Below are 12878 nucleotides of genomic sequence, written 5' to 3'. Positions count from 1 at the left end.
GTACTTCTTTGCAGCTCTGTTTGCCCAAATCATATATTCACAACGTGAAATTTAGAAAATAATATTACGTAACCAAAATCCGCAATATGGAAACAGAACCTGTGTAATTGTTGATAGATGATGTACTCGTAACATTTTTACAAGACGAACTACAACATTTAAAAAATGACTTGTATGTACTTGATATCTCTAATCAATCCACGGGGACATTGTTAAAACCAGAGTCCCAGCACAAAACGAAACTAAAACGCATACCGTTTCGCGCTTCTTATTAGTTGCTCAAAAGTAATTTGACCGTATGAAATGCATAATATAAACCTAGAAACATATACGTGAGCAGTTTTTACGTACTGTATTATCGGTGTTAAGACAAACCTCTCAAATACTGTAAATCAAGTTAAAAATATCTCAAGACCGATTCTGGTCATAATGAAACCATGTTTCGTATATGTTTTCTTTAATAGTACCGAGACCAGCCATATACTGTAAGTTTATGTTCCAAAATTAATATCGTTTATGGCCTTCACATGCGTTGGTGTATGCTCCTATTCTTTTTATGCTCAGCTACTAAGATTTCCCTTCAGTGGTAAAATTAGATATGAATATTCAATACTTAAACGGGCACAGTAAAGACATTAAATATACATATACATACTGTATACAGTACAGTTTTCATACGGTAATATGTTTATGTTCCTAATCAATCTCTTTTATGAGCATGTGAAAGGCATGGTGAATCACTGTACTTTGCATGATTGGAAACAAATGCGTGATTGCAAAATGCTGTGGTGTTACTTTTACAAAGACAGTCAATGAAGAAAAGAATGTTGACCAGGGCAATACTTTGAGTTCACACTTACAGCTTGTCCAAGGTCATTCATTATTAATACTATTAGTAATATCTTTGTTAAAGACTTTGATGGCCACAGCTCAAACATGAGAGGTTGAGCTTTATTAGCTCCACCTTGCGGAAATTCCCGATACTATTATTTTGCTTGTCGTATTATAGGAGAATTTACGGTAACTAGTGGTATTTACCGGTAACTCGCGGCATTTACCGGTAACTTGCGGTAGACTGCGTACAGCGTACCGGAAAATAATGCGGTATCGCCCGCGCATTTTGAATGGTTGCATCTGTACCTTAATTCCATGCAGGATTTCATTCAGCAACTTCACCCGCTGATCCTTGGTTTTCATTTGGGTTTTCTGCCGTTGGGAAAAGAGATAAAAGTTAAGAAAACACAGGTAAAAACTGCATACAGTAGGATACACAATAATTCATGTAACATTTTATATTTTGGGGGATATACAACACAATAGCAATTATAACAATATGGAAAAGAATAAAACAAGAATCTATGTATTTAGTTATTTAGCCAATGTTTCTTGTTTAGATAAGAGAAAAAAATGGTCCAGTTGCTTTTACAACATGCCCAAAGTTTAAATATCAAATAATTGATCTTTTGTCTGGGATGTGTCAAATACCCACAACTCTGTGTACAAAGGTGCTTCCTATTCTGTGTTATAAATAAATTTATTTTAGTTTTTCCTCTTTTCAAAGATGCCCTCTTTCTCAGAGTGTAAAAGTGTCCCCTGGAATAATCCTAAATTAAGAGTTTGTATAGTTTGATCAAATTTTCTCTCTTTCTAATTTCCCTAGTATGAAGAGATTTTACTCCTCTAACCACAATGAGTTAATGGACAGAAGAATCTAGATAAATACATAGATCCTTTCATGTGTACCTACCCACAACTCTGACTCAAATCTTGGATGTATAAAGACAATTTTTCATGATCTCTGCCAAAGTGGATCACATAACACGTAACGTTATTAAATTTCAATTTCACTGAATGATCTTGTCCGAGTCTTGTAATTCCTATGCCACTGTTTTTGTTTTCCACTCTCCCTTTTTTGCATTGTATTTAACTTTAACTTTAATATTAGAATCTAAACCTAAAAATAACTCTCACAGCACACAATTTAAAATTCAGAGATTAGAGATCTAAATCCCCAAACGATTTTCAGTTCCTCTTCTCACGCTTAAAAACTCTTCAGCCCTCTATTACACTGAAAGAGCTGGAACAGACAAATTCCTAAATTCTCAGTTTCTCTTGTGGAGAATACAGAAATACAGAAAGTGGAATACTGGTGTGTATTTTTTTTAAAATATGAATACCAGCCTTATGCAGTTTACATAATATGTTTATGTTCCTAAATTAATATCCTTTATGGCTTTCAGATGCCTTATACTCCTCTTCTTTTTATGCTCAGCTACTAAAATTTCCCTTTAGCTGTAAAATTCCATATAAATATTCAATATTAAGTGGATTAAAACATGCACAATAAAGAGATTAAATGATTAAATAATTTCACTAACAACCAATGCACCACGAGTGCCCCTGTCTGTCATTTTGGCCAGCCAAATCACGTACTACGGTACAATGTGGTAAATTTGTGGGGGTAATTTTTCATGGTACGGGGTTGTACCGTGCATTTTGAATGGCTGTATCTGTATTGACCGTGCTTTGTTCACACTGGCTGGTGTGTTATTTCTGCTTGTCTTTTTCAGGAGTCTGTGGCCTATGTGTCTCAGCAGGCCTGGATTCAGAATGCAACTCTGCAAGACAACATTCTGTTTGGCTGTGAAATGAACAGGGTCCATTATGAGTTGGTGTTGGAGGCATGTTGCCTGTTTGCTGACATGGAGCAGCTCCCTGATGGGGACCAAACGGAAATTGGAGAACGTGTAAGTAAGCAGCAGTGTTGGACAGCTTCTGAAATTGAATTGAAATCTCCTAATGGTAGGTCCTTGAAAGTTGTGTTAATTTATTCACCATTTTTTAAAAACTTTTAGTCATAGTCTTAGTCAAGTCAACTTAAATATCTATTACTCATAGTCACTTTCTAGTCACCCACTTTTAATTTAGTCTAGTCGACTATATTTTGACTATAATTACTTACTTGGTTGACTAAACAGAATTAGTCATTTTATTCAAGTAGTTGATTTTAATTGTATAATAAAAATAATAAAAGTATAATTAAATGTATTTCTAAAAACATTAACATGTGGTAATATTCTGTTAAAAAGTCTGTTGCACAATCTAAGGTGTATTAATCCCCAGAAAGATCAAATATCTATGGAAGCCCGTTTCCGCCAGGGAGGAAAAAAAAAATGCGCTATGCTATCTCAGAATTCCGACTTAGTATCTCAGAATTGCGGCTTAGTAACTCAGAATTCCGACTTAGTATCTCAGAATTGCAACTTAGCAACTCAGAATTCTGACTTAGTAACTCAGAATTGCGACTTAGTAAGTCAGAATTCCGACTTAGCAAGTCAGAATTCCGACTTAGCAAGTCAGAATTCCGACTTAGTATCTCAGAATTGTGCCTTAGCAACTCAGAATTCCGACTTAGTATCTCAGAATTGCGACTTAGTAAGTCAGAATTCTGACTTAGTATCTCAGAATTGTGACTTAGCAACTCAGAATTGCGACTTAGTAAGTCAGAATTCCGACTTAGTATCTCAGAATTGTGACTTAGCAACTCAGAATTCCGACTTAGTATCTCAGAATTGCGACTTAGTAAGTCAGAATTCCGACTTAGTATCTCAGAATTGCGACTTAGCAACTCAGAATTCCGTTTTAGTATCTCAGAATTCCGACTTTATATCTCACATTTGTGACTTTGAAATAGCCGTATTCCATTGTCTGTCCTTTTGTTATTGTAACGGATTCGGGTTCTAGGGATTGTGCCCTCGCCGCTCCCACCCTAGTTCGTGCCTCGCTGCACTGGCTCGAACCTGAGTCTTGCCAGCTGAGCTAAAGAAGACCTTCTTTTTTAAGTAAAAAAGGACATTCAATGGGAATACGTAAAAAGTATGTTTCAGCTTTTATAATTGTGAATTCTTCTGGATGTGAAGTGCCTATTTCTGTATCTTATTTCATATTCTGTCTACGTAAATAAAAACTATTTTAAAAAGCCCACCGTGCACTATTCCATCCGGGTACTATGGAAGCCTCACTGGTGGAAATGGGATTCTATAAAAATTTGTGTAATTAATTAGATTTTCATCAGGGCACTGTACAGGACAAGTCTTCAGGCTTATAGATCCTATGATCCTGTACGATTCATGAAAAAAGTGTAACGGAACGGCCGACATACAGGTTGTACGATCTGGTTGCAGTACACCACCCTCCCCTGCGCATAACAGGGATGCTGGCCGCCGGGGTTAAAGAAAGTGAGCCAGTGCAGCGAGGCACGAACAAGGGTGGGAGCGGCGAGGGCACAAGCCCTAGAACCCGAATCCGTTACAATAACAAAAGGACAGACAATGAAGTATGGCTATTTCGAAGTCACAAATGTGAGAGTTGCTAAGTCGCAATTCTGAGATACTAAGTTGGAATTCTGAGCTGCTAAGTCGCAATTCTGAGATACTAAGTCGGAATTCTGACTTACTAAGTCGCAATTCTGAGATACTAAGTCGGAATTCTGAGTTGCTAAGTCGCAATTCTGAGATAGTAAGTCGGAATTCTGACTTACTAAGTCGCAATTCTGAGATACTAAGTCGGAATTCTGACTTACTAAGTCGCAATTCTGAGATACTAAGTCGGAATTCTGACTTACTAAGTCAGAATTCTGAGATACCATAGCGCGTTTTTTTTTCCTCCCTGGCGGAAACGGGCTTCCATAAATATCAAATACAAGAAATAATTGTGCAATAAAAGGTTAATAATAACAAATCTTATACAGAGACATTGTATGAATCTTTCCTAATAAGAAAATCAATTTTGGTACTGTTAATACTGTGCTTTTATATAAAGCAACTTTTTTTCAAAGTTTCAAAACAATATTATTACAAATGTATTCATCAGAGGCTCCTGTCAATACTGAATTTGCAACTGAAGGGGAATTACTGCATAATTTATAAAAAAATATTAAAACCAGAAAGGATAAGTGATGCATGTATTTTTTGCACTACTGGTATAATGTAAATAAATAACTAGCCATTTTGATGGCATAATGTTTCAGTCAAAAAGGCTACAATATTGTAAGAGCTGAAATGCAATGTTCAACCAACTCTCACAACTCTTTTAACAGGGTAACTTACTTCTTATACATTCATTAACCTCCAGCTAAGATTAAAGAAAAGTAATTTCCTTATACGCACACAAGTATAAAATATTGTTTTCATGCCTAGTTTTCTGTTTAATTTGTTGATTAGCTACAATGTATAAAAATGATATATTTTCAGTTCAAAAGTGTCTGGTTGCTGTGACTCATATGGTGCTTATTTTTCAACTCATAATTTAGCCACATTCTGTTTATCTTCATTATAAACAATACTTATTGTATAAACAATAGCTTTTCCTGGTTTGCTCGTCCTACTGTATATGAAGAACTGCCAAACTGTAGATCTTTTTTCTTCCAGCTGAAGGCATGGAGTATCATAAGCATTTCTTGCATTTCTGCAGCTTTTCCTTTTCTGAGCAAGGTGCTCTAGTTTTAATATTTTATCTAATTAGTACAGTGTGTACATCTAATTGTTTATCTGAATACCAATCAATTTACAAACAGTAAGAATTCCTGACTGACATAAGGTGTGGAAAAGACCATCTAGAAATGAGGGACAATTAGAAAACAAAAGAGAAGAAGGGAGAAATATTGCCCCCTTATACTTGCAATTCTCACACAGTAATAGCCCCAAGGCATAGTGCAATCCACATATAGCCACAGCCCTGGGATTATACACATTACAGTGAGTCTGCTATTTTCCAGATGAAGTAAATGTGTAAATGGTGAATCTCATATGGCAAAATTTATTTCAGTATGAGTTGTAGTCATTTTGTCTCACCTTAGTTCTCTCAAACAAAAATGCAAAGCAATTTAGTCTTCCTTATCATCATTGTTGAATATTTTCATTAGTGTTTGGTCTTTTGTCATTAAATTGAAAAACAGGACATTCGAACATTTTCGGCATGATATTTGTTGACTGCTTCAAAGCTTGTATGAAAACATTTTTGACTTCCTCAGATTTGCTCCTCTAAGGTTCTACTGAAATAGTCTCAGACCCTTAAAAACTTAAACGTTCTAATTTGAGGAGGTTATTCGGACATGTATCCCATCAGTAGCTAAGAAGATAAAAAACTACAATTAGAAGGTTAACTGTTATACAGAAATGAAGTCCTTAACGACTGCTGCCCTTTAGGATTGAGTTTGGTCATGTGGTCTGGACACATCTCCAAGGACTATGTTATTGAATGCTGTGATGCAATGAAGTGGCTGTTGCTGTTTTTCTGAGATGCAGTATTGTTCATGTGTTCATAGGGAGTGAACCTGAGTGGTGGACAGAAGCAGAGAGTGAGTCTTGCAAGGGCCGTGTACAGTGATGCCGACATCTTCTTGCTGGATGACCCCCTCTCGGCTGTTGATGTGCATGTTGGCCAGCAGTTGCTTAACAGAGTTATTGGACCCACAGGTCTCTTAAAGAACAAAGTAAGCTGCTCAGCACCAAAGAAAATGCTGCACACAATCTTGACTTTCCCAGGACATTTTCAGTTGCCAAACCTTGTCCGCAAAAAAACTCAACCCTAGACAGAGACCATTAGTGACAGTTATATAAATAACTCAGTTGTTATTACTCATAGCTCAGTAACAAGGAGGCAGCAAAAACATTCATAGTGATTGCACTCCTGTCTTTTTTTCCAGGTTGGGAGTAGCAAGAGTGATGTAGAACCTTTAGGATTTACTGCTCCAGTACTTAGATTTACAATAGACTTATACAAGAATAGATTTTATGGATTTCACTTCTAAAGAAGCAGTGTGGAAAAGTGGATTAACTTCAGGTGAATTTAATTCAAATCCCAGGTGGAGCATTTGAGTAAGGTACGATGAGTTAGTGGCAAGTGGTGTTTTGAGAGTCTCTATTCTGGCTTAAAACCTAGGCCTGGTGTTGTGGCCTTGAACCAAGATGGACACTTCTCAAGTCTCAGAGTGTGTAGAGATAAAAAAGACAAAGAGAACTTAGTTGACTGTTGCTTTTTCTAGGATGCAAGTGTTGGTTTTTGAGAAGCATTGCTTGCCAAACAAGATCAGCCAGGAAAGTTTGTGATGGGAAAAGTTAGTGCTTGTTATTGAAGATCTGGTGCTTGGTGGAGAGTAAGAGCAAAGAATTAAGTTAAAATTATTATTTTGTGAACAGTTTGATTGGGTGAGATGGAATTAATCTAATTGAATACTCCAGTGGCTAGCAGTGTTAAAGTAAAGATGAAGAACTGGGCAATTGTTAATCAGGTTGAATACTCTAGTGTGCCTGGAGATTAATGAAGACAAAAAGAGTAGAGATCATGAGAAGATTTAGTAAGTTTGATGCGCATGGACATTGCTTAGTGACTAATGAAAAGAGAATGAAGAGTTAATGAGAAGTTTTAATGAGTTGTGTGAGTAGAACCAAATGAAGTATGACCTAGGTGGTCAGCTGCTGGTCATCGTGTGGACCCTCAGACTTCACCTGGTTACAACTCCCAGCTTGCTCCCTGAGCACCTAGGTGCACTTCCTCCTCACTACAGGGCGAGGGCACTACAGTACTTCTCTCAGAAGCTTCAGAAAAATGTCCTGCTGTCTAGATTATTAATAAATTAAGTTTCTTTGGCCTAAAATATCAGTCTGTATTTTAGCACCTAAGGAACTAAAGAGTGTTAAAAGTGGTTTAATTAATTTAGTGATGGGTCTGAACCTAGCAGTTTGTGAAATAATGCACATTATCTTTCAGACACGCGTGTTGGTGACTCACAACACCACAGTTCTACCGCTTGCAGACCAGATTGTGGTAATGGAAAATGGGAAAATCACTGAAATTGGCTCTTACCAGAGCCTATTGTCTAGTAAGCAAAAGGCTGCAGAGTTCCTGCAGTCATATTGCCATGTTCCTGAAGGCCAGAGAAGACACAGTCCAGAGAGTATGTTCCTGCCTTTTAACTTTACTTGCTGTGTACTTTAGGCCATCTTAGAAAATACATGTTTATAATAATGTGTACAATTCCAATATTCCCTTTTTCTAATAATGGATAGTGTGAGTTATGTGATAGCCAAGAGATTACATTACTCAGGTCAATGAATCCTGTCTATAATCTTATAAATCCTAATAAGTAGAGCTACATATATATGAACTGAACTGCAGTTCAGCTGTTTTCCTGTTTTGACCATTGCTGCCTGTCACTATCAGCTGTTTCTTAGTTAGCTGAGCACTGCAGTCAATGGGATTTCTAAATACATTTGCTTTGTGTCAACCCCTCACATTTATTAATTTTCCAATTGCAATAGAAACTATAATAATGAGCACTTTTGCCTTTCATTAATAGTCTGAAGACAAAAACAATAAATTATTTAACTTTTCTATGATGGTGTGCTGCCAGTTTTAACAGTGTGATCATAACATTTTCCTCTAGAAATGAAGAAGCAGCAGGTTGGCCCAGTCTTTAGGGAAATGTCAGATGGGTGAGTTTTTGTTTTCAAACCTAGCAGGTTACTCGCAGATTGAGTGTCTCCACTTCAGAAGGTAGAACCCCTTCCCCCCTACATCCAATAAAGGAGATACCTAATATGATAACATGCATATGAATTACACTATACAAAACTAACTACTTCACATATAGTATTTTATTGAAAATACAATTGTTAGGAATAGTAGCAATGATGTTAGTGTGCAAAATACCTTTGGAAAGGAACCTTTTGGCAAGAGGGTGCCTAACTCTTAAGAGATCATGAATGTAAAGTTAATATTTAATAAAATTAATATAAACATCAATGTCATAAAAACAGATTTATTAATAGAAAATTATTTTATTTAACATTGTTAATCTATTGTTTATATATTAGATATTTAAAACAGAAATTAACAAAGTATGATATATATAAAATATATTACTATTATATTTCAACCATATAGCTGACCTAGTAGTCATTTTATTGACAGTTTCATTTTCCTTTACACTTCAAAGTAGCATCTCAAAGAAAATAAAAATTGTTGCAAATTGCTCTAAAGTCATTCGAGCTTTTCCTTCTCTAGACAAGAAAGAGTGAAACTAAAACTGTATTCCAGTTTCCCCCTCACTTCCCGCACCCAACTGAAAGGAGACAATGAAACTAAGCCATCAATATACCCCTCTGATTTGTCACTCTGTACACAGATAAAGACATTAATGAAGAAAATGTTTATGAAGAAGGTAAAATACTGCTGTGTAGCGTCTTTTTTATCTTTAGCTAATATTACCTGCTATGGATGTTTATAATTTTTCATTATTTATTATTCATTAATTAATATATTAATGATGTTCAGTTATTATACTTATACTCTCCCAATTTTTTGTACTTTTCACTCTGTAAGACTTCTAATTTTTTATTTTTGTTTCAGTGGTCTTTTTAATACCACTTTTTTATTCTGGATTTTAATGATTATATATACAGATGCAGCCATTCAAAGTGCGCGGTACAGACACGTACCAGAGGTAATTGGCTACGTCGTCGCGCATTGTGACGCACGATGACACGCGGTACGTGATTGGTTGACTGAAAGGGGCACTCATGATCCGTTGGTCTGTCGTAGAAAGATTTACAGTAAACGTCTTTACTGTGCCCGTTGTAGTATTGAATATTTATATGGAATTTTACCACTGAAGGGAAATCTTAGTAGCTGAGCATAAAAAGAAGAGGAGCATACTCTAACGCGTGTGAAGGCCATAAACGATATTAATTTTGGAACATAAACATACAGTATATGGCTGGTCTTGGTACTTTAAAGAAAAAATACACACCAGTATTCCATTTCTCCCTAAACATTTTAAGCATCAAAGTCTTTAACTAACGAGATACCGGAGTCAACAAGCATACTTTTAGAATTTGATTAAAAGGTAATATAATATGGAATTGTGTATCTAAAGAAATTAATAATGATATAATTATATTCATGTACCGCAACACAAGAATAGTACACGTTGTACATTGTCTGTTGATAATGTTTCTGTAGTGCTTTTTCAGCACTCTCCATGTGACCTTACCGGTAGCGCTGTGGGTTAGGTTCCTGACTTCCACGTCACATGGTCTGTGATCAAATCCCACTGGAGCCATGACTTTTTTTGTTAACAAACATTTCTTTGAAAAAATGAAACTTTTCCCTTGGTCAGAGATTAAATAAAACCTCACTCGCACCAAACAAATTTATATTTCTAAATATCACAACATGATCGAATTTAAGTCATTTTAATAACAATGAATAGTCACCTATCCGTTACAATATAAACATTTATATTGATTTAAATCGTAAACGCGTGTTTAAATATATGTGTTGTTTGATTCACAATCAGACAGATGCAACATAAATTGATATCTTTGCGTTTTAAGTATCTTAATAAACTTTCAGCATAACTTTCTCCCCGTTTAGATTTATTTTTCTTGGGATCTTGGGATCAAACATAGAAAAATTAGATTGTAATCGTTTTTATTTTTTAAACACATTTTATAAAAGTGTAATCTATGCTAAAAAGTTGTACACCACCTGCTATAAAGATACATATTGTAATACTTTCGGGTTCGGATAGGACAGACACGAGAACTCAGACTTGTGGAGTTAAAGCAAGTTAAAGCCTTGATTTTATATATCACCTTTAAAAGTGGAATCTCAAAGCAAAGTAAATACCCAACACTGATTGTACCCATCTGTCATGCTAATAAACCACCTTGAATTTAATTGAATTGAGGGAGAGAGGGGGGGAGGGCGAGCGAGAGAGCCAGGACAGACAGGCAAATAAGATACACTCCAGAGACATTCACAACAGCGACATATCATAAAACGTTTGCACATATAGTTAAGTTATTACTTGGTTTTCAAAGTGTAATGAAATACAATATTGTTGTTGTTGCTGTTATTGTTGTTTTTATCCTTGTAAAACGTTTTGAGAAGCCACCTTTAAAGACGATATATAAAAGCGCTGATTCTTATGGAATGTGTTCCGCCGGGGATTCAAACATTTTTTTTATTTTTTTTAATCGCGTATCTAAGGAAATAGCAGTATAACTTTGTTCATGCACAAACAGTGGCATGTTACATTATTAATTTGGGTGTCTCCTCTTGCCAGAAAGCTCAAAATTGCAACCCATAAATAAAACTGATACAGTTTAGACTTTGAATTATTTTAAACTGTATTACAGCAGCACAATGGACAATGCAACGTAAATTGCACAAATGCACTTGGAATCTGTCCAAGCCCTACTTTGTCAGACATTTTCTTTTACTGCAACGGACATAAAAACTCCCTTGCTTTTAACAGAGCGTTTCATAATTTCTAACTGCGAAAATTATTTAAACTGCAACACTTATCATTCAACCAGAGCTCGGAATATCACAAGGACCCTCAAGAGCACAGCAAAGACTGTATTAAAAGAATCGCGTATCTAAAGAAATTAGTAAGATATAATTATATTCGTGTACTGCGACAGGGCTGTGTAAGGCTGTTTCACCTCTCTCTTCATGTGACTCTATTCAAAAGCCATTTAGCAGAGAGGGGATGAGAAGAGTGACAAACTAGTATACTTTAGATCTTTTTTTCTGAACCCGGGAAAATCTGATCATGTTTCTCTATAACAATAATAAAAAACATTATTTTACATATCACCTTTAAATGTGGCATCTCAAAGCAATGCAATATATGGAAAAACAGTTAAAAGGACCAAAGTAAATACCAGACAAACACAAACGCATTTTTTATAAAATGCTTTTATTCATTCAACAGAGAGTGAGAGGGACATCCAGCAGATAGAGACACACACACCGGTTTTCATTGACAAAAAGTAATTGTTTTTTTTATATTCCTCTTGTCTAACAGGAATGTTTTGTTTGTGGACAGACTGTTAGACTAGAGGAAAAGAGCGCCTCCTTCTAAGGAGAATTCCGTTGATCCGATCACAAATTATTTTCCAGTCGCACGAAGGAAGGGTTGAGAATCTCCGATTCACCGTGCTACTAATGGTTTCCCGGAGATTGAAAGGCAAGTACTTTTGCCTCTGGACCCATTGAAATTTACAGACGTGGTCCACCCCCAGTACATTTCAAAAGTCACAAGATTTCGAAACACGATGGGCGGCATAGCGGTCGGCTCTTGCTTTCCCGTCCAATGAAAGGCAGGTTCTTTTTGCCGAAGTCAGGAGACATCAGAGGCTTGCCACACCCGGACTGTTAAACCAATTAGCATTAGCACGTCAAAGCCCATTGAGGAGCCGGGCACAACAATTGTTTTGTCCCTTGATTTACTGATTTGCATTAATTACAGAAATCGAGTTCCTGCTCTTTGCAGACGACCTGGTCCTGCTGTCGCCCACAGAACAGAGGCTGCGGCAGAACCTGTCACTGCTGGAGCAGCACTGTCAGACCTGGGCGCTGACAGTCAATCTGGACAAGACCAGAGTTAGGGTTTTCCAGAAAAAAAGCAAGACCTCAGGGAAACAGGTACAAATTCACACTTAACAACAACACATTAACACCTAACAACGGGAGCAGGGCCGAATTAGGCCAGTACCCACTATTGTTAAACATACAGAAAAGAATATTAAAGTATTGGCTTTAGTATTAGCCATACAGAACATTAAAGTGCCCCTTTCCATTCAGCGGGTATCTGAGCCACTGTGTCCTATCTTCTGACAGTCGCTGTTGTGAATGTCTGTAGAGTGTATCTTATTTTTAGTACTATATTTTTATATTATATACCCTATTAATCAAACTCTAAGAGTATGTATCGGCTTGTCCCCCTCTCCCGCCCCTCTCTGTGTACAGTTAAGTAGAGCCTCCTGTCCAGCCAGCACATGTCCAGAGACATTCACAACAGCGAC

General features: G+C 36.5%; 1 protein-coding gene across 4 annotated transcripts in view; it reads left to right on the top strand.

Moving 5' to 3' along the window:
- The window catches only part of LOC102693938 (multidrug resistance-associated protein 1-like), a 187280-nt gene that overhangs the window by 96149 nt on the left and 78253 nt on the right, over window positions 1–12878 (top strand). For all 4 annotated transcript variants that reach the window (XM_069190221.1, XM_069190220.1, XM_069190223.1 and 1 more), the window contains 4 exons: window positions 2571–2747; window positions 6326–6493; window positions 7771–7957; window positions 8447–8495. In XM_069190221.1, the coding sequence (XP_069046322.1) occupies window positions 2571–2747; window positions 6326–6493; window positions 7771–7957; window positions 8447–8495 (581 nt within the window). The remainder of the gene's footprint in view (window positions 1–2570; window positions 2748–6325; window positions 6494–7770; window positions 7958–8446; window positions 8496–12878) is intronic.

This window comes from Lepisosteus oculatus, chromosome 5 (genome assembly GCF_040954835.1).
Source record: "Lepisosteus oculatus isolate fLepOcu1 chromosome 5, fLepOcu1.hap2, whole genome shotgun sequence".
Classification (NCBI taxonomy): domain Eukaryota; kingdom Metazoa; phylum Chordata; class Actinopteri; order Semionotiformes; family Lepisosteidae; genus Lepisosteus; species Lepisosteus oculatus.
Note: the sequence above shows the minus strand (reverse complement) of the source record. Positions and strands in the feature narration are given on the sequence as shown.